We start from the raw sequence: 26,941 nt of genomic DNA on the forward strand, positions 1-26,941 counted from the left end.
ATCAAGAAAATAGCTACATTCAATAAAGATTTATGACTGAGCAACTGATTCCAGTTCCTTGAAATCTGATAACCTGTACATGGCATACACAGGCAATTGTGTATGTTCAAAAATTATTTTGTTTTATTTACACATTAGTAAACGTAGATAGGCAATTTCAAACAGTTCTGTCTGTTTTGACCTGTATCTACTGAAGTCCTTCCTTATGCTCTCTAGAAGGTAGGATATTCCAAAGTGCATTTGTGGGATGTTAATGGGTAGCACATATGTTCTGGGAAGTGCTGGCTTCAACAATAGTAAACACTTGTTTTTTGCAGGATTTTTCATAGCCTTTTATTATTCATGAGCTCTGTGACTCTCTAAGAAGGCATTTTAGTATATATGTGGTGTTTCTAAGCATTTTTGACCATGAAACCCTTTTCTAGTATTGCATCTAGCAAGAGTGCTATTCAATAAAACTGAATCTAGGAATTATGTTTGCAAAGAGTCTCTTACATTAACTACAAGCCTTTTAGGTTTGCAAATCAAAGTGAGCAGCTTGAATGGAAAAGGAACAGGTGAAAGAACAAAGGGCTATTCTGCATAAGAACATTCTCAACTGGAAAAGAAATTACAGAGCAGGTTATCAAAGTTGTATTTAATTTGAATTCAAACAAATCATTTGTGGAGCAAAGAGGAATTTTGCTTCAACAGTAGGTGCTGGCAAGACTAACAAGCACAGCCAAGATAGGTCTTTAAAACTTTGATTTTTACCCTACAGATTAACGCCAACTTCTAACTGATTAAGAAACATAATGAGGTCATATGTTTGGCAGACACCTTACACGGAGCTCCATTATTTAGTCAATAACTGAATAAATACTTGTGGAGTAAATGAATAAAAAGCCTTCTAGCATCTGTGACAATGCTGACCTAGCTTCCTTTAGAATCCTTTCAGGAGTAGGCTATCCACCACCATTCAAGGCAGCTGGCTGTCTACTGCTTTGGACAGCTCAAGTTACCAAACTGCTTCTTGCATTTAAAAAACAGAGAGAGAACACTTATTAGAAAGGTCCACAGAAATCTAGGCTAGTCTCTTTAGGTGAACAGAGAAAAGACACACAGAATTGTAAACAACATCCTCAGTTATCATTACAGATGACCATTCGGTGTTTTGGTTGACAGGCAAAATCCATTTCCTTTTAACTTATTCCCAACCATGTCCACTTGCAAAATTGAATAGCATAGTTTTGTTTTTTCATTTTTTTTCTACATGATGACTTAAAATATTTGAATGTAGTTATCCTGACTCCTCTAGTTTTTTTCTTCTCCAAGCTACACATACCCAATTCATTCAAGCAAGGTATGGCTCGGTTTTCACTTCATATCACTTTGACTCATCAGTGGGCATTTGCCACTTAAGCAGTTTGTGCCAAGGAAAGACCATTAAGCACAGGTGGACTGTTGGTCCAAATTCTGCAACTGGCAGACTTAAGGACGAAGAAAAGAGTTTTGAGCTTCACTTGTGCTCTTGAATAAGCACAAAGTCCACTGAGCAAAAGGTATTAATATTTCAAAGGGAAATGTCCTCTGTCAGGTAGACACCATGCCTATCTGTCCAGCAGGAATGTCTACTCAGACCATGGAAGAGGAGTTAAAAGCACAATGCTAGGTCTATGGACCACAGCCTTGTCTAACTCAATGAAACTAAGAGCCATGCTGTGTAGGGCCACCCAAGCTGGACGGGACATGGTGGAGAGTTATGACAAAACGTGGTCCACTAGAGAAGGGAAGGGCAAATCACTTCAGTATTCCTGCCTTGAGAACCCCATGAACAGCATAAGAAGGCAAAAAGATAGGACACTGAAAGAGGAACTCCCCAGGTTGGTAGGTGCCCAATATGCTACTGGAGAAGAGTGGAGAAGTAACTCCAGAAAGAATGAAGAGGCGGAGCCAAAGCAAAAACAACACCCAGTTGTGGATGGGACTGGTGATGGAAGTAAAGTCCGATGCTGTAAAGAACAATATTACCTAGGAACCTGGAATGTTAGGTCCATGAATCAAGGTAAATTGGAAGTGGTCAAACAGGAGATGGCAAGAGTGAACATCGACATTTTAGGAATCAGTGAACTACAATGGACCGGAATGGGCGAATTTAAATCAGATGACCATTGTATCTGCTACTGTGCTCACAAATCCCTTAGAAAGAAATGGAGTAGCTCTCATAGTCAACAAAAGAGACCAAAACAAAGTACTTGGGGGCAATACCAAAAATGACAGAATGATCTCTGTTTGTTTCCAACACAAACCATTCAATATAACATTAATCCAAGTCTATGCCCCAACCACTAAAGCAGAAAAGCTGAAGTTGAATGGTTCTGTGAAGACTTACAGACCTTCACCAAAAGGTGACCAGGCTTCAACAGTATGTGGACTGTGAACTTCCAGATGTTCAAAGTGGATTTAGAAAAGGCAGAGGAACCAGAGATCAAGTTACCAACACAGTTGGATCATCAAAAAAGCAAGAGAGTTCCAGAAAAACATCTACTTTGGCTTTATTGACTATATCTAAGACTTTCACTTTGTGGATCACAACAAACTGTGGAAAATTCTTCAAGAGATGGGATACTAGACCACCATACCTTCCACCTGAGAAATCTGTATGCAGGTCAAGAAGCAAGAGTTAGAACTGGATATAGAACAACAGACTGGTTCCAACTCGGGAAAGGAATATGTCAAAGCTGCATTTTGTCACCTTGCTTATTTAACTTAATGCAGAGTACATCATGCAAAATATTGAGCTGGATGAAGCACAAGCTAGAATCAAGATTGCTGGGAGAAATATCAATAACCTCAGATATGCAGATAACACCACCCTAAGGCAGAAAACAAAGAAGAATTAAAGAGCCTCTTGATGAAAGTGAAAGAGGAGCGTGAAAAAGCTGGCTTAAAACTCAACATTCAGAAAACTACGATCATGGCATCTGATCCCATCACTTCATGGAAAATAGATGGGGAAAAAAATGGAAACAATGAGAGACTTTATTTTCTTGCGCTCCAAAATCACTGTAGATGGTGAATGCAGCCATGAAACTGAAAGACGCTTGCTCCTTCGAAGAAAAGCTATGACTAACCTAAACAACTTATTAAAAAAGCAGTGTCATTACTTTGCCAACAAAGGTCCATCTAGTCAAAGCTATGGTTTTTCCAGTGGTCATGTATGGATGTGAGAGTTGGATTATAAAAAAAGCTGAGTGCCAAAGAATTGATGCTCTTGAACTGTGGTGTTGGAGAAGACTCTTCAGAGTCCCTTGGACAGCAAGGAGATCCAACTAGTCCATCCTAAAAGAAATCAGTCCTGAATATTCATTGGAAGGACTGATGCTGAAGCTGAAACTCCAATCCCTTGCCCACCTGATTCATTGGAAAGACCCTGATGCTGGGAAAGATTGAAGGTGGGAGGAGAAGGGGACGACAGAAGTTGAGATGGTAGGATGGCATCACTGACTCAATGGACATGAGTTTGAGCAAGCTCCAGGATTTGGTGATGGACAGGGAAGCCTAGTGTGCGGCAGTCCATGGGTCGCAAAGAGTTGGACACGACTGAGTGACTGAACTGAAGTCTATATGTGGGTCTTCTCGCCAAATGACCACCTTGCAGAAATGTGAGCACCTGAGTGCTGCACAATATTCCTGAACAAGGCTTGACAACTACAGCCCTGGGGACATGACCAGCATGATTCCTGTTTCAGGAAGGCCCAAAGCCAAGAATGTTTTTTTACTTTTGTAAATGGTTGAAAAAGAATCAAAAGTAGAATATGATTTGTAACACAAAATATAGGCAAAATTCAAATTTCAGTGTCCATAAAAAAATGTTAATGGAGTATTGGTGGTGGAGTTCAAGAATGCTACATCAAAAGAAGGCATTTTGATATACTTAATATTTTAAGTTAACGGAGTTAAGAAAAGAGCAGAAGCAGGAAGGTCACTCTGATTCCCTGCTGCCCTTCTCCTTGAAACATGTCATAAAACGCTCACGTCTCTGGTATAGCTCCCCTCCCTATACGAGGGGAACAGGTGCATCCTTATCTCTGAAGTCAAAAGGACACTGAGAAGAATCCTAGCAAATAAGCCTTGCTAAGTTTTCCCCAGTTTTCTTACAGTTACCTCACATTACTTGACCTATTGTATTTCTCCACGACTATCCATTCTTCATTATGTCGTTGCTCAGTTGTGTCCGACTCTTTGTGACCCCATGGACTGTAGCCTACGACGCTCCTCCCTCCATAGGATTTTCCAGGCAAGAGTACTGGAGTGGGGTGCCATTTCCTTCTCCAGGGGATCTTCCCAACCCAGGGATCGAACCCGGGTCTCCTGCATTGCAGGCAGATGCTTTACCCTCTAAGCCAAACCTAGCCTAATGACATTTTCTGTTTCTCTGGATCTTTACTTTCTTAGGAAGGATCCTGTGTCATGTAAAACTTATATTAAATAAATACATGTGCTTTTCTCCTGTCACTCTCTCTTTGTTAGTTTAATTTTCAAACCAGCCAGTGACCCTAAAATGGTTGAGGAAAACCTTCCTCCACTGCAGTCACATCATTTGCTTATGTATGGTCCTGCTATAATGGTAGAGTTTGGTCGCTGTGATGGAGACTGTTGTTGTTCAATCACTCAGTCGTGTCTGACTCTTTGTGACCCCATGGACTGCAGCACCCTAGGCCTCCCTGTCCATCATCAACTCCTGGAGCTTGCTCAAACCCATGTCCATTGAGTTGGTGATGCCATCCAACCATCTCATCCTCTGTCGTCCCCTTCTCCTCCTGCCTTCAATCTTTCTTCTCACTGGAGAAGGAAATGGCAACCCATTCCAGTGTTCTTGCCTGGAGAATCCCAGGGAGACAGGGGAGCCTGGTGAGCTGCCGTCTATGGGGTCGCACAGAGTCGGACACAACTGAAGTGACTTAGCAGCAGCAGCAAGATGTGCAACCTAGACCAGAATATGCATGTTAAACTGGTGAAGAGCAGGACAAGATTCTGGGCAAGTCAATCATCTCCAGCGTACAAAGTACACTGCTTGTGTCTAAAGGATTAGGGTTCACTGCTTGTGTCTAAAGGATTAGGGTCCATACTCTATAAGCGGGCTTCCCTGGTGGCTCAGGGTTAAACAATCCACCTGCAATGCAGAAGATGCAGGAGACACAGGTTTGATCCCTAGGTTGGGAAGACTCCCTAGAAATGGCAACCCATTCTAGGATTCTTGCCTGGAAAATCCTATGGACAGAGGAGCCTTGTGGGCTACAGCCCATGGGGTCGCAAAAGAGTCAGACACAATTTAGGACTGTGCAACAACATCGTTTACAAACACCTCTATAAGTAGTGGGCAGTCACTAAAGGTTTTTAGCAGAGAAGAAGTGACATAATCAGACCTGTATTCAAATAAGAACAAGCTTTGTGACTACTGTGAACGTTCTGATAAATGGATTATAAATAATCTTAAGTAAATTATGTCTCTTTAAAAACATAATACTTTGGAAAGATAAATCACATACCCCAATTTTTTGCCAATGATAGCAATAGAAACTTTATATGATGGCCTTGCTTCTCAAAAGGTGGTCCTGGCACCAGCAGCATCAAGAGCAGTATTACCTGGCAGCTTGTTAGAAAAGCAGAATTTCAGGTACCCCCCACCCCAACAAGACCTAAAATCAAAATCTGCAGTTTTAAACAGCTACCCGCACTACAAAGTTCAGAAGCCTTGGTTTATGTTATCATGCCCTACAGTCACCCTACCCTCATGCAGACTCAGCACAGACCCTAGATGACAACTGTCTCTGGGACCTGAATAATTCTATATTATTCTATAATAATAATTATAATTCTATAATAATATTCTATAATAATATTCTTGTCATCATTGGTGGATAGGAGCCTTGGTTGGAAAGACTTAAGGCAAAAACTACAAATATAACTCCACTGTTCTAAGTAAGAATATGGTACAAATCAAGGAAAGAAAAAAAATATATTGAAAAAGTGAGAATACAGACATTGTCACTAGAAAAAGTAACCAAGGACATTGAAGTTAGGAGTGCAAAGGGTACCATGAGGGAGCATTTTAGTTTTGGTTACTTCTTTCCAAGACAGCTATAAAATGGCATTTTAGTCACACATAAAGTGAAACACACACACACACACACACACGATGTACAATAAAACACAAAGCCTCTGCCATAATATTCCTTATTATCCAAAAGACTAAGAAAATAGAGAATTTGAGTTGATCTGGCTTCCCAGGTGGCTCAGATGGTAAAGAACACACCTGTAATGCAGGAGACCTTGGTTTGATCTCTAGGTTGAGAAGACCCCTAGGAGAAGGGAATGGCCCAGTTCAGTTGCTCAGCATGTCCGACTCTTTGCAACCCATGGACTGCAACATGCCAAGCTTCCCTGTCCATCACCAACTCCTGGTGCTTGCTCAAACTCATGTACATCGAATTGGTAATGCTATCCAACCATCTCATACTTTATCTTCCTCTTCTCCTCCTGCCATCAATCTTTCCCAGCATCAGTGTCTATTCCAATGAGTCAGTTCTTCACATCAGGTGGCCAAAGTATTGGAGTTTCAGCTTCTAAAGTATTGGAGTTTCAGCTTCAGCTTCCAATGAATATTCAGGATTGATTTCCTTTAGGGTAGACTGCTTTAATCTTCTTGCTGTCCAGGAGACTCTCAAGAGTTCTCCAACACCACAGTTTAAAAGCATCAATTCTTTGGTGCTCAGCTTTTTTTTTTTTTTTTTTCAGCTTTCTTTATACTCCAACTCTCATATCCATACATGACTACTGGAAAAACCATAGCTTTGACTAGACAGACCTTTGTTGGCAAAGTAATTTCTCTGCTTTTTAATATGCTGTCTACGTGTTGGTCATAGCTTTTCTTCCAAGGAGTAAGCGTCTTTTAATTTCATGGGGGCAGTCCCCATCTGCAGTGATTTTGGAGTCCAAGATAATAAACTCTGTCACTGTTTCCCCATCTATTTGCTATGAAGTGATGGGACCAGACGCCATGATCTTCGTTTTCTGAATGTTGAGTTTTAAGACAGCTTTCTCATGCTCCTCTTTCACTTTCATCAACAGGTTCTTTAGTTCTTCTTCACTTTCTGCCATAAGGTTGTGTCATCTGCATATCTGAGGTTATTGATATTTCTCCTGGCAGTCTTGACTCCACCTTGTGCTTCCTCCAGCCCGGCATTTTGCATGATGTACTCTGCATATATGTTAAATAAGCAGGGTGACAATATACAGGCTTGACGTACTCCTTTCCCAATTTGGAACTAGTCTGTTGTTCCATGTCCAGTTCTGTTTCTCTGGACCTGCATACAGTTTTCTCAGGAGGAAGGTCTGGTATTCCCATTTCTTTCAGAATTTTCCATAGTTTGTTGTGATCCACACAGTCAAAGGCTTTGGCGTAATCAATAAAACAGAAGTAGATATTTTTCTGGAACTCTTGCTTTTTTGATGATCCAACGGATATTGATCTCTGGTTCCTCTGCCTTTTCTAAATCTACCTTGATCATCTGGAAATTCACAGTTCACGTATTGTTGAAGCCTGGCTTGCAGAATTTTGAGCATTACTTTGCTAGTGTGTGAGATGAGTGCAATTGTGCAGTAGTTTGAACATTCTTTGGCATTGCCTTTCTTAGGGATTAGAATGAAAACTGACTTTTTCCAGTCTTGTAGCCACTGCTGAGTTTTTCAAATTTGCTGGCATATTGAGTGCAGCACTTTCACAGCATCATCTTTTAGGATTTGAAAGAGCTCAACTGGAATTCCATCACCTCCCCTAGCTTTGTTCATAGTGATGCTTCCTAAGGCCCACTTGACTTCACATTCCAGGATGTCTGACCCTAGGTGAGTGATCACACCATCATGGTTATCTGGGTCATGAAGATCATTTTTGTATAGTGCGTCTATGTACACAATCCTGTATTCCTGCCTTGATAATTCCATGGACAGAGGAGTCTGGCAGTAGTCACGGACTACAGTCCATGGAGTTGCAAAGAGTAGAAAATGACTGAGCAATCAACATTTTCCTTCATTTTAAGTTAACCAACCCTTTGTAGTGGTAGCAGTGATTTATATAGAATTTTCTGTAGATCTGTTTCTTGATTACCCTTAGGCACTGTGTTACATGGTTGAAAAGTACAGAATGTACTACCAACATTATCCACGACAGAGACTCCTGATAGCTTTCATGAATTGAGCCTCTCTGTAATTTTGTGAGCTTTCTGTGGCTCTGCTGCAATGCCCTGCGGTGTGGTGGGTGAAGGCACAGTCTCTGAACACCAGTTTTGCCTTAAATCCTGCTTTGCCAATTATGAGGCATGTAACGTGGACAAATGACTTGATTTCTCTGTCTTACCTTCTGCCTCTATAAAATGGAGATGATAATTGTACCTGCCACACAGAGTTGTTTTGAGGATTCAGTGAGTGAACATATTTAAAGTACTTAGAGGCAGTATCTGGAACATGTTAAAAATTGTGTATTTTCTAGTTTGTTGTGGTTGTTATATTACAACTGAAAATCACCAGAAGCCAAGAAATTTCACTGAGGATCATTCTTGGGGCAATGGGCAAAGGAAAGAGGGTTAGTCACACTTCATTCAAATGTTACTAGCAGGAAAAGGCCAACTGCTAACAACTGGGAAATTGCCAGAAATTTGTTCCTTTGATGTCACAAGTCAGACACTGGTTAAGGCCACGTGGCCTCAGTGAGGTAATGCCAAAACAACTGCCTTGGGTTTTTAACATCAATAATCCAAAATAATGTCTTATACATTTAAAATCTGAGGTTTCTTCCTTCAAATTTAGAATACCCCATCTTAAAAATAAAACCAACAAACATTACCTTCTCAAGTCCACTGAACCTTAGCCAAACTTCCTAGAAGCTTGCAGCCTATGAAGCACATATTATAAATTAAAAGTTTACTATATATTTATTTATTAAATTTTGCTATTTTCTGACACTCAGTGAGTTGTATCTCATATTACAAAAAAGTTGTTTCTGTATATACTCTGCTGATTCTTTTTAAAATAAATAGAAATTCTGGTAAATCATTTTCATAGTTCAGTTCAGTGGTTCCGCCATGTTTGACTCTTTGTGACCCCACTGACTGTGGCACGCCACGCCCCCCTGTGCATCACTAACTCCCAGGGCTTGCTCAAACTCAAGTCCATAGAGTTGGCGATGCCATTCAACCATCTCATCCACTGTCATCCCCCTTCTCCTCCTGCCTTCAATCTTTCCCAGCATCAGGGTCTTTTCAACAAGTCAGCTCTTCCCATCAGGTGGCCAAAGTATTGGACTTTCAGCTTCAGCATCAGTCTTCCCAATGAATATTCAAAACTGATTTCCTTTAGGATGGACTGGTTTGATCTCCTTGCTGTCCAAGGGACTCTCAAGAGTCTTCTCTAACACCACAGTACAAAAGCATCAATTCTTCGGTGCTCAGCCCTCTTTATAGTCCAACTCTCACATCCATACGTAACTACTGGAAAAATCATAGCTTTGACTATACAGACCTTTGTTGCAAAGTAATGACTCTGCTTTTTAATATGCTGTCTAGGTAAGTCATAGCTTATCTTCTAAGGAGCAAACATCTTTAAGTTTCATGGCTGCAGCTACCATCTGCAGTGATTTTGGAACCCAAGAAAATAAAGTATGTCACTGCTTCCATTGTTTCCCCATCAATTTGCCGTGGAGTGATGGGACAGATGCCATGATTTTAGCTTTCTGAAAGTTGAATTTTAAGTCAACTTTTTCACACTCTTCTTTCACATTCATCAAGAGGCTTTTTAGTTCCTCTTCACTTTCTTCCATTAGGGTGGTGTCATCTGCATATATGAGGTTATTGATATTTCTCTTTGGAATCTTGATTCCAGCTTGTTTTTCATCCAGCCAGGCCTTTCAGATGCTGTACTCTGCATATAAGTTAAACAAGCAGGGTGACAATATACAGCCTGATGTACTCCTTTCCCAATTTGGAACCAGTCTGTAGTTCCATGTCCGGTTCTAACTGTTGCCTCTTGACCTGCATATAGATTTCTCAGAAGGAAGGTCAGGAGGTCTACTATTTCCATATCTTGAAGGAATTTTCCAGTTTGTTGTGATCCACACAGAAAAAGGCTTTAGCATAGTCAATAAAGCCGAAGTAGATATTTTTCTGGAACTCTCTTGCTTTTTTCTATGATCCAGTAGATGTTGGCAATTTGATCTCTGGTTCCTCTGCCTTTTCTAAATCCAGCTTGATCAGCTGAAAGTTCTTGGTTCATATACTGCTGAAGCCTAGCTTGGAGAATTTTGAGCATTACTTTACTAGCGTGTGAGATGAGTGCAATTGTGTGGTAGTTTGAACATTTTTGGCATTGTCTTTCTTGGGGATTGGAATGAAAACTGACCTTTCCAGTCCTGTGACCACTGCTGAGTTTTCCAAATTTGCTGGCATATTGAGTGCAGCACTTTCACAGCATCATCTTTTAGGATTTGAAATAGCTCAACTGGAATTCCATCACCTCCACTAGCTTTGTTCACAGTGATGCTTCCTAGGGCCCACTTTACTTAGCATTCCAGCATGTCTGGCTCTAGTGAGTGATCACACCATCGTGGTTATCTGGGTCATGAAGATCTTTTTTGTATAGTTCTTCTATGTATTCTTGCCACCTTTTCTTAATATTTTCTCCTTTTGTTAGGTCCACAGCATTTTTGTCCTTTATTGTGCCCATCTTTGCATGAAATGTTTGCTTGGTATCTCTAAATATCTTTAAGAGATCTCTAGTCTTTCCCATTCTATTATTTTCCTCTATTTCTTTGCACTGATCAGTTAGGAAGGCTTTCTTATTTCTCCTTGCTATGCTTTGGAACTCTGTATTCAGATGCTTATATTTTTCCTTTTCTCCTTTACCTTTTGCTTCTCTTCTTTTCTCAGCTCTTTGTAAGGCTTCATCAGACAACCATTTTGCCTTTTGCATTTCTTCTTCTTGTTGATGGTTTTGATCACTGCTTCCTGTACAATGTTATGAACCTTGGTCCATTGTTCTTCAGGCACTCTGTCTATCAGATCTAATCCCTTGAATCTATTTGTCATTTCCACTGTATAATCATAAGGGATTTGATTTGGGTCATACCTGAATTGTGTAGTGGTTTTCCCTACTTTCTTCAATTTCAGTCTCAATTTTGCCATAAGGAGTTCATGATCTGAGTCACAGTGAGCTCCTGGTCATGTTTTTGTTGACTGTATGGAGCTTCTCCATCTTTGGCTGCAAATAATGTAATCAATATGATTTCGGTATCAACCATCTGGTGATGTCCATGTGTAGAGTCTTCTCCTGTGTTGTTGGAAGAGGGTGTTTGGTATGATCAGTGTGCTGTCTTGGCAAAACTGTGAGCCTTTGCCCTGCCTCATTTTCTACTCCAAGGCCAAACTCTCCTGTTACCTAGGTATCTCTTGATTTCCTACTTTTGCATTTAGGTCACCTCTGATTAAATGGACATCTTTTTTGGGTGTTAGTTCTAGAAGGTCTTATAGGTCTTCATAGAACTGTTCAACTTCAGCTTTTCAGCATTAGTGGTTTGGGCGTGGGCTTGAATTACTGTCATATGAATGGTTTGCATTAGAAACGAACAGAGATCATTCTGTCATTTTTGGTATTATCCCCAAGTACTGTGTTTTGGACTCCTTTGTTGACTGTGAGGGCTATTCCATTTCTTCTAAGGGATTCTTGCACACAGTAGAAGATACAATGGTCATCTGAATTAAATTTGCCCATTCCGGTCCATTGTAGTTCACTGATTTCTAGAATGTCGATGTTCACTCTTGCCATCTCCTATTTGACCACTTCCAATTTACCTTGATTCATGGACCTCACATTCCAGGTTCCTAGGCAATATTGTTCTTTACAGCATCGGACTTTACTTCCATCACCTGTCACATCCACCACTTGCTCATTTTCAGAGAGCAAGACCTAAAGCTACAGACACAAACCCCTTATATTTTAATGTTTATAATATATGGTTGTCTATCCAAAAAAAGAACTTTACCTAACAGAATTTAATAATTGCTTATTGGGTGAAGAGGACTTTGTTTTTAAAATACATTCAATAAAAATGTGTATTTATAATCTCCATTCTTATTCCTGAGCCAATTTAACAAAAGTTAAATTTTATCAATTAGACTAAAAAGAGACTATTCATAAAGAAAAGTCTCCCATAAACAGGCCAATAGTTATGTTGTTTGAAACACCTAATCAGAACATTTTACTCTAAAATTTTGCTTTCCTAAAGATATGCTCAAACTTCTAAATTACCAAATGATATTGAATGAAGGGAAAATCTCTGAAAAAATATTACATATGTATTTTTAGGTGCATAATAATTTTGACCTTAGTCTAGTTAATAAGATTCCCTGAGCATATTGTTTCTAACTTAAAGTGACAAGGTTTCTAATGGAGTTTAATAAGTCAGTCAATCAATTGATCAGTAAATTCTGTCACTTCATCCTTACGCTAATGAAGTAGCTAACAAAATTAATACAAGACAATACCAAAGCAGCTAAGATCAAACATAACAACCTTTGCAAAAACTGGTAAGATATTTTAGCAGGCTGGGTAAATGCACTTCTGTATTCCATGAGAACCAGAACTGAAGAAGCTACAGTATGGTACCATTGATAACTTTTAAGTCCCTCAAAAACAACATCATGTTATATATCCAAAAGGTAGATGTAATATAAATGTAGAATTCTTTTGCAAGAAAACCTGGTTATTCATTTAACCACAATCACTATCCCTGTACTTAGTGGCTATATTAGAATAGCCCAGTGTTTTATCACAATTGCTTTTCTAGGCTGAACTATATAACTCTATTAAAAGGAGACTATTTCTCTTCTAGGCCCATGTTCATGAGCTTCAATGATCATATTAACATTAGAGTAACTCTCCAGCCATGTCAGATACTATCCATGTTGAGTAGTCACCTTACCTGAAAGTTCAGATTATAAAGTTTAAGTGAAACTCCATATTTTATATCCCAACTGATCGCTGAGCAATCCCTGCACTTTTTCTGTAAAAAGCACCATGCTATCTTGAGGAAAATATAAAAATAAAAATCTGTGATCACCACTGACTACCTGGCTGGCAAGAGCAGGTACATGCATGTGCATTGGGGTGTCTGGATTGATTCAACCAGAGACTAGACAGATTACAGTTCTTCCAGATACCTGTGGCCCACTCTAGGACTTAATCTGCAAGAATATTTGTATAGAATTGTAAGGGAAAGAACGTGCCAGGTTGGGTTCAGAATTCCAGGTTACCCACCATTTCTCAGCTACATGTGTCTCTTGGCAAATAACAGTATCTTAAACTCTAATGCTATTTTTAACATGATGAAAATAATTATACTTACTTTATAGGTTTTAAGAGTCAAATTAGATAGTAAATGTGAAGTGCCTTGCAGAGTGCCTAAGAGTTAACAAGTGAACAATATATGTTGGCTATTTGACCAATTAATTCCCCTAGCACCTGTTTTCCCTTTAAGAGAGTGGAGTTCAAGATATTAAAGCTGAAGATCCTGCTTTCAGTTGAACTTTGTGAGATTTAAGGCTCGGGGGCTCAGAGAATAAAGTCCGATTCAGGGTTGGAGGAGAGGTAATCTCCAAACCTCTGCTTGGAACATGGTGAGGCTGGAGGATTCACAGTGCCCTTTGGCACCACAAGATTTCTGGATTTGGGAGCACCAGGAGAGAAGCAGAGGGCTCAGCAGTAGGGTACCTCCTCTATGTGGTTTTTGGGAAACAAACCTCAAGGCATGCAGAAGAAAAAACTATGGGGAACTGGTTGTGGGCAGATCTGAGAAAGCAAATATTCCAGAAATGACTGGAACAATCTGGAAGGGGATGCTGTGAACCTCGTTTTGTATACAACAGGCCAGTAGGGCCTGGTAGCTTTTGCCTTGTTAACATACCAATATAATAACAATATAAGGCAGACTAAGTGACGAGCAGTAGCCGCCATAACAGACACTGTCAAGTTCAAGGCAGGGAGAGATCAGTGTGAAACAGTGTTCAGAGATCTAGAGCTTAGCAGGCCCTCGTCCACTGGTGGAGGCTAGGTGGGTCTCTCAAGGTGGAAAAATGGGTGAGGAAAGTGTGGAAGGAACATGTGGTGGCAGTGGTGATTTAGTCACTAAGTCGTGTCCGACTCTTGCAACCGCATGAACTGTAGTCCTCCAGGCTCCTCTGTCCATGGGATTCTCCAGGCAGGAATATTGGAGTGAGTTGCCATTTCTTTCTCCAGGGGACCTTCCAGAACCAGGGATCCAACCTGCATCTCCTGCATTGCAGGTGGTCTCTTGCATGGCAGGCAGATTCCGTACCAGAACCACCAGGGAAGCCTAGACGCAGCGTGTACGTGGGGTTCTGTGGACAATGGCTGGAATACGTGTGTGTGCATGCACGTGCACACAAGGGAACAGTGGGGAAAGGGGTTACAAAACTAGTCTGGGGTCATACTTGAACGGCCAAAACTTAGGGATTTGTTCCTGTAAGTGATGGGGGATGAGAGAAAAAAAATATTTTGAATAGGGAAGACTATACTGAACCTAATGACTGATAAAATGAATCTGGCTATCTGTGTAGTATACAGCAGAAGAAATGCACAGGGGTTGTAAAGATGGTTAGAAAACCCTTTATAGATGTAGCAGGAGAACAGCAGGACACAATGTTAGATTGGCATAACATTGCTTACCATCTTCTAAAATAGTGCTTACAGGGGAGAAAAGAAAGTCTAATTAAGAGAAGTAGGGGCTTCCATTACTCCTCAATTTCCATTCATAATTTTCTCACGACTACTTCTCCATGCCCCAGTGGACGCGGAGGCAAGCCACACTTGCTTGTTCATAAGTTACATAAGCATTTTTCATGATCCACTGAAGTGCTTAATGTGGGTCAAAAACAATCGTAATCTCTCTCTCTCAGGTCTAACTGAGACTTGTTTTGGACATATAACTGTGTTCCCATAATATGTTCTTAGGCATTTCAAACCCCAAATACTGACACATCTCTTATATTACGACAGTTACGATAGAACAGTATCATATAAAAATATCGTTTTCCCTCATTCAGACTATCCCTGAAAGAAGACCTTTCTGATAGGTTTATAAAGTGATTCAATATTTTTGCTGCTGCTAACCCCACTGCCTATTGCTATAACACAGTTGGTATCACTGCCCTACCAACATTCAAGTAGGAAAAAACATTCCATTCAACTTGAACAATGACTGAGTTTTTTCAGGACATTCTCAAAACTACAAATACTCACTTGAGCTCTTTAGCAAGATTCTTAGTAAAAGACCATCGTGATGCAGTAGGGTTTCCAGAAGCAGGTTCCAATTACAACCTGGCTGGGATAAGAGCAGTTTCAGTTGACCCTCGGCTGTCAGTCGTCCAGCTGATGGAGTCCTTTCAAAATGCAAGATAAAGATGGAGTAATGAAGTTAATTTATCTATGAAATTAATAGCTTTAAAGTACAGATGTAATGCTAACTCCTTTAAATGTCAATTCCTCCCAGATTACTGTGAAAATGCTTTCATGCTTGCTTACTTCAGGGTTGCTCAGAGAAGGAATTACATTTAATGTCTACTAGCTAAAAGCAAATTAACATTTGGTAGCCTGCCAATGTTAAAACTGATACAAAATAACCATGCCTACATTTCACAGAACTATGTTTTAGTTTCATGGAGCAAAATAAAAATAATTTATGCATCTTTGAACACATTTATTTGTTCATTTGACAAATACATGAGTGCCTACTATGTGCTATGAACTTCTTTCATTATTCACGGAAAGATGTTACAGTATGTTTTAGCTGCTAATTTGCCATGTACTATGATTGTTGATAAAATGAAAGGAATTCAAAGCTTCTGTCAGAGATCAACCATAATCTAATTTTTTAATATGTAAAAGCCATAAGTCAACAGGCAATTATCAGAACAACTCTTAAGAGTCACACTGCTACCTACTTGGGTAATAAGTTGGTCTTTTTCTTTTTTAAGAATTTTTTTCTGATGTAGACCGTTATTAAAGTCTTTATTGAATTTATTACAGTGTTGCTTCTGTTTTGTGTTTTAGTGTTGTGGCAGTAAGGCACGTGGGATCTGAGCTCCTCCTCCAGGGATCAAACCTGCAGCTCCCGCACAGGAGGGTGAAGTCCTAACCACTGGACCACCAGGGAATGTCCCCAGGGTAATCAGCTTATCAAAGAGAAGTAATTCCAAAGCAAAAAAGTTTCTACTTGGGAAACTGTCATCTGCGGTGAACAGAAAATTAAAATCAGGTCCCCCAGGTCACCACATTCGTTTACCAATGAATCTGGAGATAAGGAAATGAGGTAGAAACTAAAACCTGATAGCATTATTCCCTTTTTCCTTCTAAAGTCTCAAAGTTTAGATTGGCTAAAGGTCACAGCATCTCAGATCGGCTTACCCACTCCAGTATTCTTGCCTGGGAAATCCCATGGATGGAGGAGGCTGGTGGGCTACAGTCCGTGGGGTCGCAAAAGAGTCGGACATGACTTATCAACTGAACAACATCAAAAACAACAGCAAAGTGCAGGAAATGACCAAACTCAGCCTGACTGTGGCCATAAGGATGGCGGGAATAAGGAGGGTGGCAGCGGGAAGGAAGGAGCAATGTCAAGGTGTGACTGAACCATATGTGTGCTTTAGGTGGGAGAAATCAGAACAAAGGAAATCGCGGAGAGATGATTTGTGGCATCATTTCAAGATGAAAACCATCCACATGGTCTAGACCAAAGTTTTCCAAAGCCTGGGCCGTGGACCAACAACATCAGCATCACCTGAGAACTTGTGAAAAATGCAATTTCCCAGGTCTTATCCCAAGAGTAATTCTGGGAATGGGCCCCAGAAATCTGTACTTTAAGAAGCCCTCTCCAGGAGATGCTGATGCACACCAGGGTTTGAGAACCACTGTGGAAGGCAGTGCTTTTTGGAGCACAGGTAGCAGGGTGTACAGATTTTAGCACTTTATTATTTCATTAATAAAGGCTTTATCTCTCCACTCAGATTCAAGCCTCATGGGCACACTTAGTTTATACCGCAAAGCTCCTACCAAAGAAGTAAGCATGTTTAAGGGCTCTGTAAATGTTAGCTGATTGACTCATCTGCTCATAAATAGACAAACTCTTTTTAAGAAAAAAAAAAAAAAGAGGATACATTGCCAGGATGCTAGTTTAAACAAAAGTGAGAGCACTTAAAGACATAAAATGAAATTTCAAAACATCTCCCCCTTGACTCGGCTGGGCATTCGGAACATCTCACAACCTTACGATGCACAAAATCACTTGAGCTTTGGACCAGCTCAGGCTTCCCGTGTGAGCCTCTGATAACATCAACTCCAACCAGAGAAACTCCCCAGTAACTGGTGAGGCAGTGTTAGCTAGGAAAACCTGTGCCCTGGATGGGCAACAAAGAGAAAAGCAGGGAGTTATTTGGCTCTCAGACCAGAGGAAGCACGTCGGTCAGTTCAGCAGCTCTGAATTCCTTTGGGTGTTCTCAGGTTGGTCTGGTTCTTGCAGTCATTCCAAATGTGGTACCAAAGGAAGAATCCACTTGGTGAGCCCCTTGGAATGAAATATTGAAGCGTATCCTCCCAATGGCTGTCCCTGTTTCCATCCTAAACCCCAAGTGCTGACTTCAAGAAACTTGATGAAAAGCAGCTAATTGTAAGTTGCATATTAATATTGACTTAGTTTTTGAACATTTCCTACCTATCTGTTTCGCTTGAGCTGAGTGCTGACTTGAAGGATACATTTAATGAACTGGAATATCCAATCTGATGGAGTTTAGAAAAGGAAGGGGATATTGAGAGACAGTTTGAAGAAGGAGACAGGGGCCAGATCATGGAGGAGCCAAGGTGGAGACTTTGGACCTGTTAAAGCGTTTTAAGGCAGATGGGATTCCTGACCTGGCTGCAGTATGGAGAATGAACTGGAGGAAGGGTTATGTTTTTGCTCAGGCCTTTCAGACACGGAATAAGGCAAGATAATTTGAATGTCATTTCATACAGCAGTATCCGAATACCTGGTTATAAATAAAACCTCTCGTTTACCAGATGGGAAGCTGTTTGTTGAAATGTACCTCAGTTCTTGGATCTTTCCACTTATCACAGATTTTGAAATGTACAGTAGAGTGACTCACTATAAGAAAAAAATAAAAGATTACAAACATTCCTCAGTCACTGAGCTCCGAGTAATAAATGCATTGAGGAGTCTGCACTGGGCATATGGAGAAGCATATGTTCCCTCATCCTTTGAGCTGGTGGAGCTGTGAAAGTGAGATGAGCCTCACAGAAAATGACAAAAAGGAAATTTTTTTAATATATGTATGTATCAAATATGTACATGTTGAATTCCACTATAATACAAAGAAGAGAACAGAATTGATAAATCCACTGGAACTCATAAATCCTACATTAGCAGACAGGACAAATTTATGGCTGGGTTATATCAGGCTTATACTCATACAGTGCTGCATTTCTGGGCATGAAGAGGCCTAAGAACTCTTTCAAATCCAGGCAATAAAGGGGCTCAAAAATTACCTGTTTATGAAACTAACAAATTATTATGGAATCACTGTGAAAAATCTTGGTTGTATTTGGGTGTGTTTACTTTATGAAAATGTATCAAGGAGCAGGGATATGCTACCAACTACAGTATTCCTGGGCTTCCCTGGTAGCTCAGATGGTAAAGAATCTGCCTGCATTGTGGGAGACCTGAGTTTGATCCCTGGGTTAGGAAGATCCCCTAGAGGCAGGCATGGCAACCCACTCCAGTATTCTTGCCTAGAGAAGCCCCATGGACATGGTGTTGCAAAGAGTTGGACATGACTGAGCAACTAAGCCTAGCACATCAAGTAGTTCATCTGCAATTTCTGCAATTTTTTAGCATGTGGTCACACTGCAGTATAAAGTTTAAAAATGCTAGACCCATAAGTGAACAATGGCCTGACTTTCAACCACAGCTGTGCATGGAGCACAGGGTAAGAAAAGACTGTAGTAAAGTCAGTGAAGTGAAGTGAAGTGAAGCTGCTCAGTTGTGTCCCACTCTTTGTGACCCCATGGACTATAAGCCTACCCAGGTTTCTCAGTCTATGGGATTTTCCAGGCAAGAGTACTGAAGTGGGGTGCCTTTTTCTTCTCCAAAGGAAAGTCAGACTACAATACAATTAGCCTCACTGTTCAGGTCACATGACCTTGGGGGTCCCTGCCCCTACTATACACAAAACATGCAGAAGCTGTCAGAATAGGGGAACATTAGAACGGACTCTGAAACACACAGCTTGGGATAAAACCAAGCGATGTTGGGTGCTGTTTTTCAAGACTAGATATTTACTTTAAATGAACAGCCATTATATGGTTCCACGTCCCTAAGAGATAAACTACATAAATCCAGGAGCTAAGGGTGAGAGTTCTCTCTGAAGGATACTAGAAGCCACCTTCTCACCAGAGCTCCTGATTATCCCCTGGGAATTTATGTTTTCCCATTCCCATAACTCCCCACAGTGTCTGGGGAAGTGGAGATCCTGGTGTCTATGGTGGAGTGAGTTTAGGAAGGCAACCCCTACCAGGGGAACCATGAAAAATTCTACTAAATATAATGTTATACCTGCCATCATCCAGTTATTTTTGGATTCCCATGCCAGTAGTCTAGCAGGCAAAGAAAGGAGCCACTATACCGGTAAGGGTGATAACTCTGATTATCACCGAGGAGCTAGAGTCGCTACTGCACATGCGGAGCAGGGAGGCATATATTTGTATGTCAAGGGATTCACCAGGGAGTCAAGAAATGATGCTCTCATGACTGCTAACAAGCATAAGTAGGTGGCCGAAGTAACCACATTCTGATCAGGGAATGGCAGTCATGGTTCAGCATCTCAAGGAGGGTCTCAACGTCTGTGCTAGGTAAGCAACACACTCAACAGATGACTGAGGGGGAGGGGAAGCCAGAATAAGTGGTAGAGGAATATAATGATGATGAGAACTTGCAGACTCAGGAATAACGACAGCCAGGGATATGCTAGTTTGTCCCATTAACTCAAGAATAATAAAACTGTTTTTGTTTTTTTTTTTTCCACCAGCCATCACACCTTGAAGAATCAACGATAAAGTCCAGAGAACTTAAATAACGAGTAGCGGATGTCAGTGGTACCAGGGTTAGCCCAAATGTCAGTGTCCCCACGTCCTCTTGCCCTTCCCACTCAGTTGGCACTGACCTGCCTTATGCTGTCAGAATCTGCATTTCTCTACCTTCCAACAAGGCAGGTTGGAAGTGCCAGCAAATTAACACCTCCAGAGTAGCCTTCAGCCGATAACTGAAGAAAGTTTCTAATAAATTCATCAGCATATTTGTTCCTTTGGCAGAATAACTCTGTGAGATGCCTTTCACACTGGCTCCAAGAATTTCCCCAGAAGGTTTAAGTTCCAGTTACTCCTATGATTACACTGCTCTTGATCTGCTGTCTTTCTTTGTCTCATCTACTCCCATCGAGTGTTTCTTCCACTTAGAAAATAAACTATTCTCACCTCAATCCTTGTCTCGAGGACTGCTTCTTGGGGAAATATAAAATAAGACATCAGGAGTCATGTATGGATGTGAGAGCTGGACCATAAAGAAGGCTGAGCACTAAAAAATTGATGCTTTTAAACTGTGGTGCTGGAGCAGACTCTTGAGTGTCCCTTGGACAGCAAGGAGATCAAAACAGTTAATCCTGAAGTCAGTCAGTCCTGAATACTCATTGGAAGGACTGATATGGAAGCTTAAGCTCCAATACTTTAGCCACCTGATGTGAAGAGCTGACTCACCAGAAAAGACTCTGATGTTGGGATTGATTGAGGGCAAGAGGAGAAGGGGGCGACAGAGGATGAGATGGTTAGATGCATTATCAACTCAATGAACATGAGCTTGAGCAAACTCTGGGAGTTAGTGAAGGAAAGGGAGGCCTGGCATACTGCAGTCCACTGGGTTGCAGAGAGTCGGACACGACTGAGCGACTGAACAACAGAAAATAAGACATGCATGGAGGCACTTGGGATTTATCTCAGTGTTTGTTTCAGGAAAACTGAGAAAATACAGTAAGGTCATTTAGCTAATAAACATGGCAACTGGACTTTGAACCCAGGTTTTCCTGACTTTAAAATCCTTGGCTATTCCACTACCCTGTGTTTCTTTCATTCAACCTGGTTGATATTTGGTGGGTATGTTGTAATTTTCAGCCTTGAGGATGTTTGGCTCTATTCAACTTCCTTGATTGAGGATACCAAGTTTTTGACCCAAACTCAGGTTTGTGGTCTCAAGGCTGATTCCCAAATTGGAGCCATGTTATTTAATGGGGGACTGATTTTGACCAGATGGTTCCTGTCATGGATTACTGGGTCAAATTTATACCAGAGACCATAAGTTAAATGATTCAGAGAACAAAGGCAAGGGCATAACTAAAGAGAAACCGAGTAAAAGCCCTAAAGTAGGAAAATGAAAGCAGAGAAGGAAAAGCTGTATTACCATTCTACTTTTGCCTTTCCAAAACTAATCCTTCCAAATCGTGCTAGGAAAATAAGACAAATATTTAAAGCAGTTCTATCATCTTTCTCTTTAGTACCTAGGAAAAGAGCTTGAGGAGATAAAAAATCCAAAATATTTGCTGCACCATTTCAATCAAGAATGTACAAATTATATGTACTTATAACATTGAAAATGCTTGCATACATTTTAATCTATATAATGGGTATAGCCAAGTCTCTATGATCTTTATAGTTACAGATGATTCAATAAATAGAAATAAGACAGGGTTCATCTGCACATTTATATATAGGGTTTGCTTTGATTTTTAATAACTTTATCCACCTAGGTAGATGGATACTCTTACACAGTCTCATTTTTTTCAGAGTTGACGGTATCTACAATAATGGGTACACAACTTAAAGAACAAGTGTTTGACCTGTAAAGACCTAAATTATTTCTTGATTTCAGTAAACTAAACTTTTTCACTTAGGATGACCCTATTTCTCAAAAATCATCTGAAGATATATTAGTGCCCCAAATTCATAGCCCCAGCTTCACACTTTAGAGTTACACAAGTTAGTGTATCTTATTTCTAAAAAACATGTGAGAATCTAATTTTAATTTTAAAAACAATACTTCATGCCAACGATTACTTCTGAACTCCCCCAGAAGTGCTATTCTAGCACCTGGGGCACTAAGATACTGGATCCTACTGACTCACTCAACCATCCCTTTAGAGGACCAGAAGTTATCTCTCTGGGGTCCTTTAACTATTACTGGTTCTTATCTGCTGCTGCTGCTGCTGCTAAGTCGCTTCAGTAGTGTCTGACCCTGTGCGACCCCACAGATGGCAGCCCACCAGGCTCCCCCGTCCCTGGGATTCTCCAGGCAAGAACACTGGAGTGGGTTGCTATTTCCTTCTCCAATGCATGAAAGTGAGAAGTGAAAGTGAAGTCGCTCAGTCGTGTCCGACTCGTAGTGATCCCATGACTGCAGCCTACCAGGCTCCTCCACCCATGGGATTTTCCAGGCAAGAGTACTGGAGTGGGGTGCCACTGCCTTCTCTGGTCCTTGTCTACCACATAATAATACCTTATTAGAGGAGTTCAAGAAAGGTCTCTTCTGACATCACACTTCTGATATGAGACCCCATGAGAAAGTAGTTCAATAATCTTTCCACTTTATCACACTTCGAGTTGGCTTTTTAACATGTTTGGATAACTGATAAGATCTGCCACTTTCTGAAACATAGTTCTTTCCTAACACAGCAGCATTGAATGACTGTTAAGTAAGCACTTACGTGGTGGGTGCCGTGTAGGCATCTAGCTAATTAAATCCTCATGACTCTGTCATGGGAATATCTCAGAAGCTAAGAAAAGATGTTACAAGACCATGAGAAGTAGACCATGGTATCGCACCCTGTTTTCAGGTGGATAGATATGATCATATTGTATTTATATCTCAATTTCCTCACAAAGATACAAGCTATTTAACTTTCCAAAATTACAAAACTATACAAGTCTGCAAACCTGTCTGACTAATCTGAAAACCTATAGTTGTCTTTTATCTTCTCATTGCTGGCTCCATTGCTATATTCTTTTTTATATAATACATTCAAGCCATAATAGAAAAGGAAAGATATGAAGAAATATCTAGCTTCATCAAGTATCCAGCTCACCTGACACTTTCACTTCTTTTAATAACTGCTCCACAAACATGGCTTTTTCTCTGAAAATCTTTTCAAAGATCCAGCTGCTTGTCCATCCACACTCTGGAACAGCCATGTAAGAGCTTTGGTGTTCAAAAATCTCTCATTACTTCTCCCCTGACTGTTGGCTCTATGTCAAAGCTTGGCATCTCATCAGAGTACAAGTTCTCTAAGCCTTTTTCTTCAGTGCTGTGGAACAGCCTGACAGCAGCTGCTGGGAGACCAAAGTTCTCTTTTGTCCTCCTCCCCAGATGTTCAGTCCTAGGTTACTAGAAGACACCTCCTCAATAGACCATTTTTCCCATCACTGAGCTTTACCACTCAGATCAAATGTTTGAAAAGAGTTAAATGTACCATTTAAAGTGGTACTATCTGAAACTATGCTACAATAACTCATTTGTTCCTTAATCCACTTATTCAGTAAACTAATATTTGCTGGCTGATTTCTAGGTGCAAGGTGACAGAGACACAACAATAAGTAAAAAAAAAAAAAAAAGTCGCTATTTTTACAGAATTTAGTGGGGAATACATATATAGTTTAAATGGTCATACAAATAAAGATGAAATTACAACTATGAAAACTCAATCAAGGAAAAGCACACGATGCTACTAGAAGATGTAGTAAGAAGTAAACTAGTCTTTGGGGTTGATGAAAAGCTTCCCTACAGAAGTCATGCCAGAGCTGAGATATGAAATTACATTGACATTAACTAAGTGAAAGAAGAAGAAGGCCTTTCAGGGTAAGGTAAGGCATGTGCAAAGATCCTGTGGCAAAAAGGAATATTTTGTGGTAAGAAAGTGTAAAAAAGGCTAATGAGTGAAAAGCAAAAATCACAGGCTAGTGTGGTATGAGAAAAGGTTGCAAAGATGGGTGAGCCACATCTATGTAGGTTTTACAGGCCATGGTAAATTTTGTGTGCATGTTGAAGGATAAAGAGGAATTCGTGAATGATAAAATTTAGTTTTGAAAATAGCTTTGGATTTGAGAAGTCTCTGGCTGTAGTTTGGAGAATATTAGAAATGGAAGCCAACACATACATAGGAGGAAACAGAGGTGTCATTGCAGTAGTCAGGAAAGAGACGAAGCACTAAGGCAAGGGTGGCACTATGGATAGCAGATATTAGGAGCTAAAATTAACTAGACTTAGTATGAGCTGGGAGAAGGCAATGGCACCCACTCCAGTACTCTTGCCTGGAAAATCCCATGGACGGAGGAGCCTGGTAGGCTGCAGTCCATGGGGTCGCTAAGAGTCGGACATGACTGAGTGACTTCACTTTCACTTTTCACTTTCATGGGTTGGAGAAGGAAATGGCAACCCACTCCAGTATTCTTGCCTGGAGAATCCCAGGGACGGGGCAGCCTGGTGGCCTGCCGTCTATGGGGTCGCACAGAGTCGGACACGACTGAAGTGACTCAGCAGCAGTATGAACTGGATCTCTTGGAGAAAAGGAGGGAAGTGTTCAGGATGCCTCCTGGTGTCAGGCTTATACAACCATGTGTGTGCATGTGTGCTAAAATGCATCAGTCGTGTCCGACACTTTGCGACCCCATGGACTGTAGCTCACCAGGCTCCTCTGTCCATGGGATTCTTCAGGCAAGAATATTGGAGTTGGCTGCCATGACCCCCTCCACAGGAGATCTTCCTGACCCAGGGATCAAACCCGTGTCTGTCTCCTGCATTAGCAGGTGGCTTCTTTAGCACTCGGGCCACCTGGGAAGCCTCTATACAACCACGTGCAGGTACAATAAATCAAGATGGAAATAAAATAAAAGAGGATCAGTTGGGAGGGGAGTTTCCTAAGTTCAAATATGGTCATATTGAGCTTGAGGTCTGTGTGTGTTCACTGGGTATAAATCTGAAGAAGACATTCATGTATGAGTCACACACGAGTTAGTAGGTCTGCAGTCCTAGGAGAGATTAAAACTAGAGATATGGATTTGGGGGCAATTCAAAGTACATGAAACCACAGGCATGTGTGACTTCACCTAGAAAAGGTTCTATGATAGAATGCTAAAGATGCTCAATATTTAATGGCCAGGCCAAAGTAGATGAACCTGCAAAGGAGACAGAGAAATTTTATTGCCCATCTTTTTCCTCTAACACCTAGCACATGCCTTACTTGGAGAAAAATTTTAAAATGCATTTACTGAAAGGATGAAGTGAATACATCTTGGTAAATTGCACAAAGGAAAAGACTCACATGGCATATAGTATAATGAAGCTAAAGGTAGCTTAATATTTAGGCAGTGGCGAAAAAAAGGATATGAATCCAAAACAGGATTACATTGAGTAAAACCATAATGAAAACAAAAGCATAGTAGGAAGAAATATCTACAGCTCAGAATGGACTGGCCATGAATCAAAACATCATGTTGTCATCATAAAAGAAAATGAGCAGTGTAAAATGAATGGACTGTTTACTCACACTGATTATGCTACTTGGATTCAGTGTATGGTTATGACCTACTTAGCTAAGGAAGACCTGAAAAGTATTTGGAAATATTTAAAGAACCACAAGATGATGAAAGTTGGGAAAATAAATAAAAAACATTATACTGCAACAATGGTATAATTGACTAAGATAATGTTTTTTCTTCAACATTTATATGAAAGCACAATATGCTGTCATAGTATCAATCCTGAGATTAATATATTCTCCACATGCCTTAGTTTAATCTAGTATGAAACTGATTGCCCTTTCTAAATCAACTCACATTGCTAGCCTACTACTGCTAGGGATAATGAATACAGTACATTTTACTTATTGCCTTGAAAATACATATACTTTCCCTAAAGTAAACTCTTCTAAACTATTCCAGGAGTTCTAGAAGAACATGAACAATTCTATTTTTACCAATTTATACACTTCATAGGCTTTCTCTAGAAATCCTATAGACAAATCTATGATGCATACAGCTATTTATGCATCTGTAACTCTTGTTGTAAGTCTCAATCTTATGTCCTCCTTGCTCTGCCTCTTCCTTCTCACTTACTTTTAATTCATTATCTTAATATACTTAATATTGTTAAAAGTCAACTTAAATCTCTCTGAAACAATGCACAGCTGTAAATAAATAAGCAAATAGGTGATTAAATTCCTAAGATGCATCATAATTAAATATTTTGTCTCAGCCTCACCCTTTCAAAATAAAAATCACAATCTATTTTCAGTTCTTCATTATTTAACCCATATGTGTTTCCCTGAACGGTTCATTTTAGTTACTAAGGTGAGGGATGGAGTTTGGAGCCTAATTTGCGGGGTAAAAACACAGAAACAGCTGATATATGTGAGGAAAGGGAAAGGTGAAATTTTTAAGGTTACATGATGGTAGCCTAGGAATTCCCACTGCAATGCTTGACAGATGCAAATCAATAAGATGAGTTATTCTGAAATTACTTTTATTGCTATCCTGGCTTCCTCTGACTGTACCACTCCTCTGAACATGTTGGATCATAAATCATGTGGATCGGGTCTTCCTAAGCAGATTATATAGGAAGATTAGAGAGAATAACTGTCAGGAAGTCAGGGTAGAGGGGCTCATACTGTACTTGTGTGGGGAATTCAAAAAGGCAAAAGAGAGAAACAAAGGCATTTCAGGAGAGAAAATGAGATTAAAAAAAGACTGA

At 40.3% G+C, this 26,941-nt stretch overlaps 1 protein-coding gene across 1 annotated transcript in view; it reads right to left on the bottom strand.

The window, feature by feature from the left end:
* KIAA0825 (KIAA0825 ortholog) overlaps nt 1-26,941 on the bottom strand; it is a 429,397-nt gene that overhangs the window by 238,104 nt on the left and 164,352 nt on the right. The window contains 1 exon segment of the mRNA XM_070373134.1: nt 15,349-15,488. Coding sequence (XP_070229235.1) covers nt 15,349-15,488 — 140 coding nt within the window.

This window comes from Bos mutus, chromosome 7 (assembly GCF_027580195.1).
Source record: "Bos mutus isolate GX-2022 chromosome 7, NWIPB_WYAK_1.1, whole genome shotgun sequence".
Lineage (NCBI taxonomy): Eukaryota > Metazoa > Chordata > Mammalia > Artiodactyla > Bovidae > Bos > Bos mutus.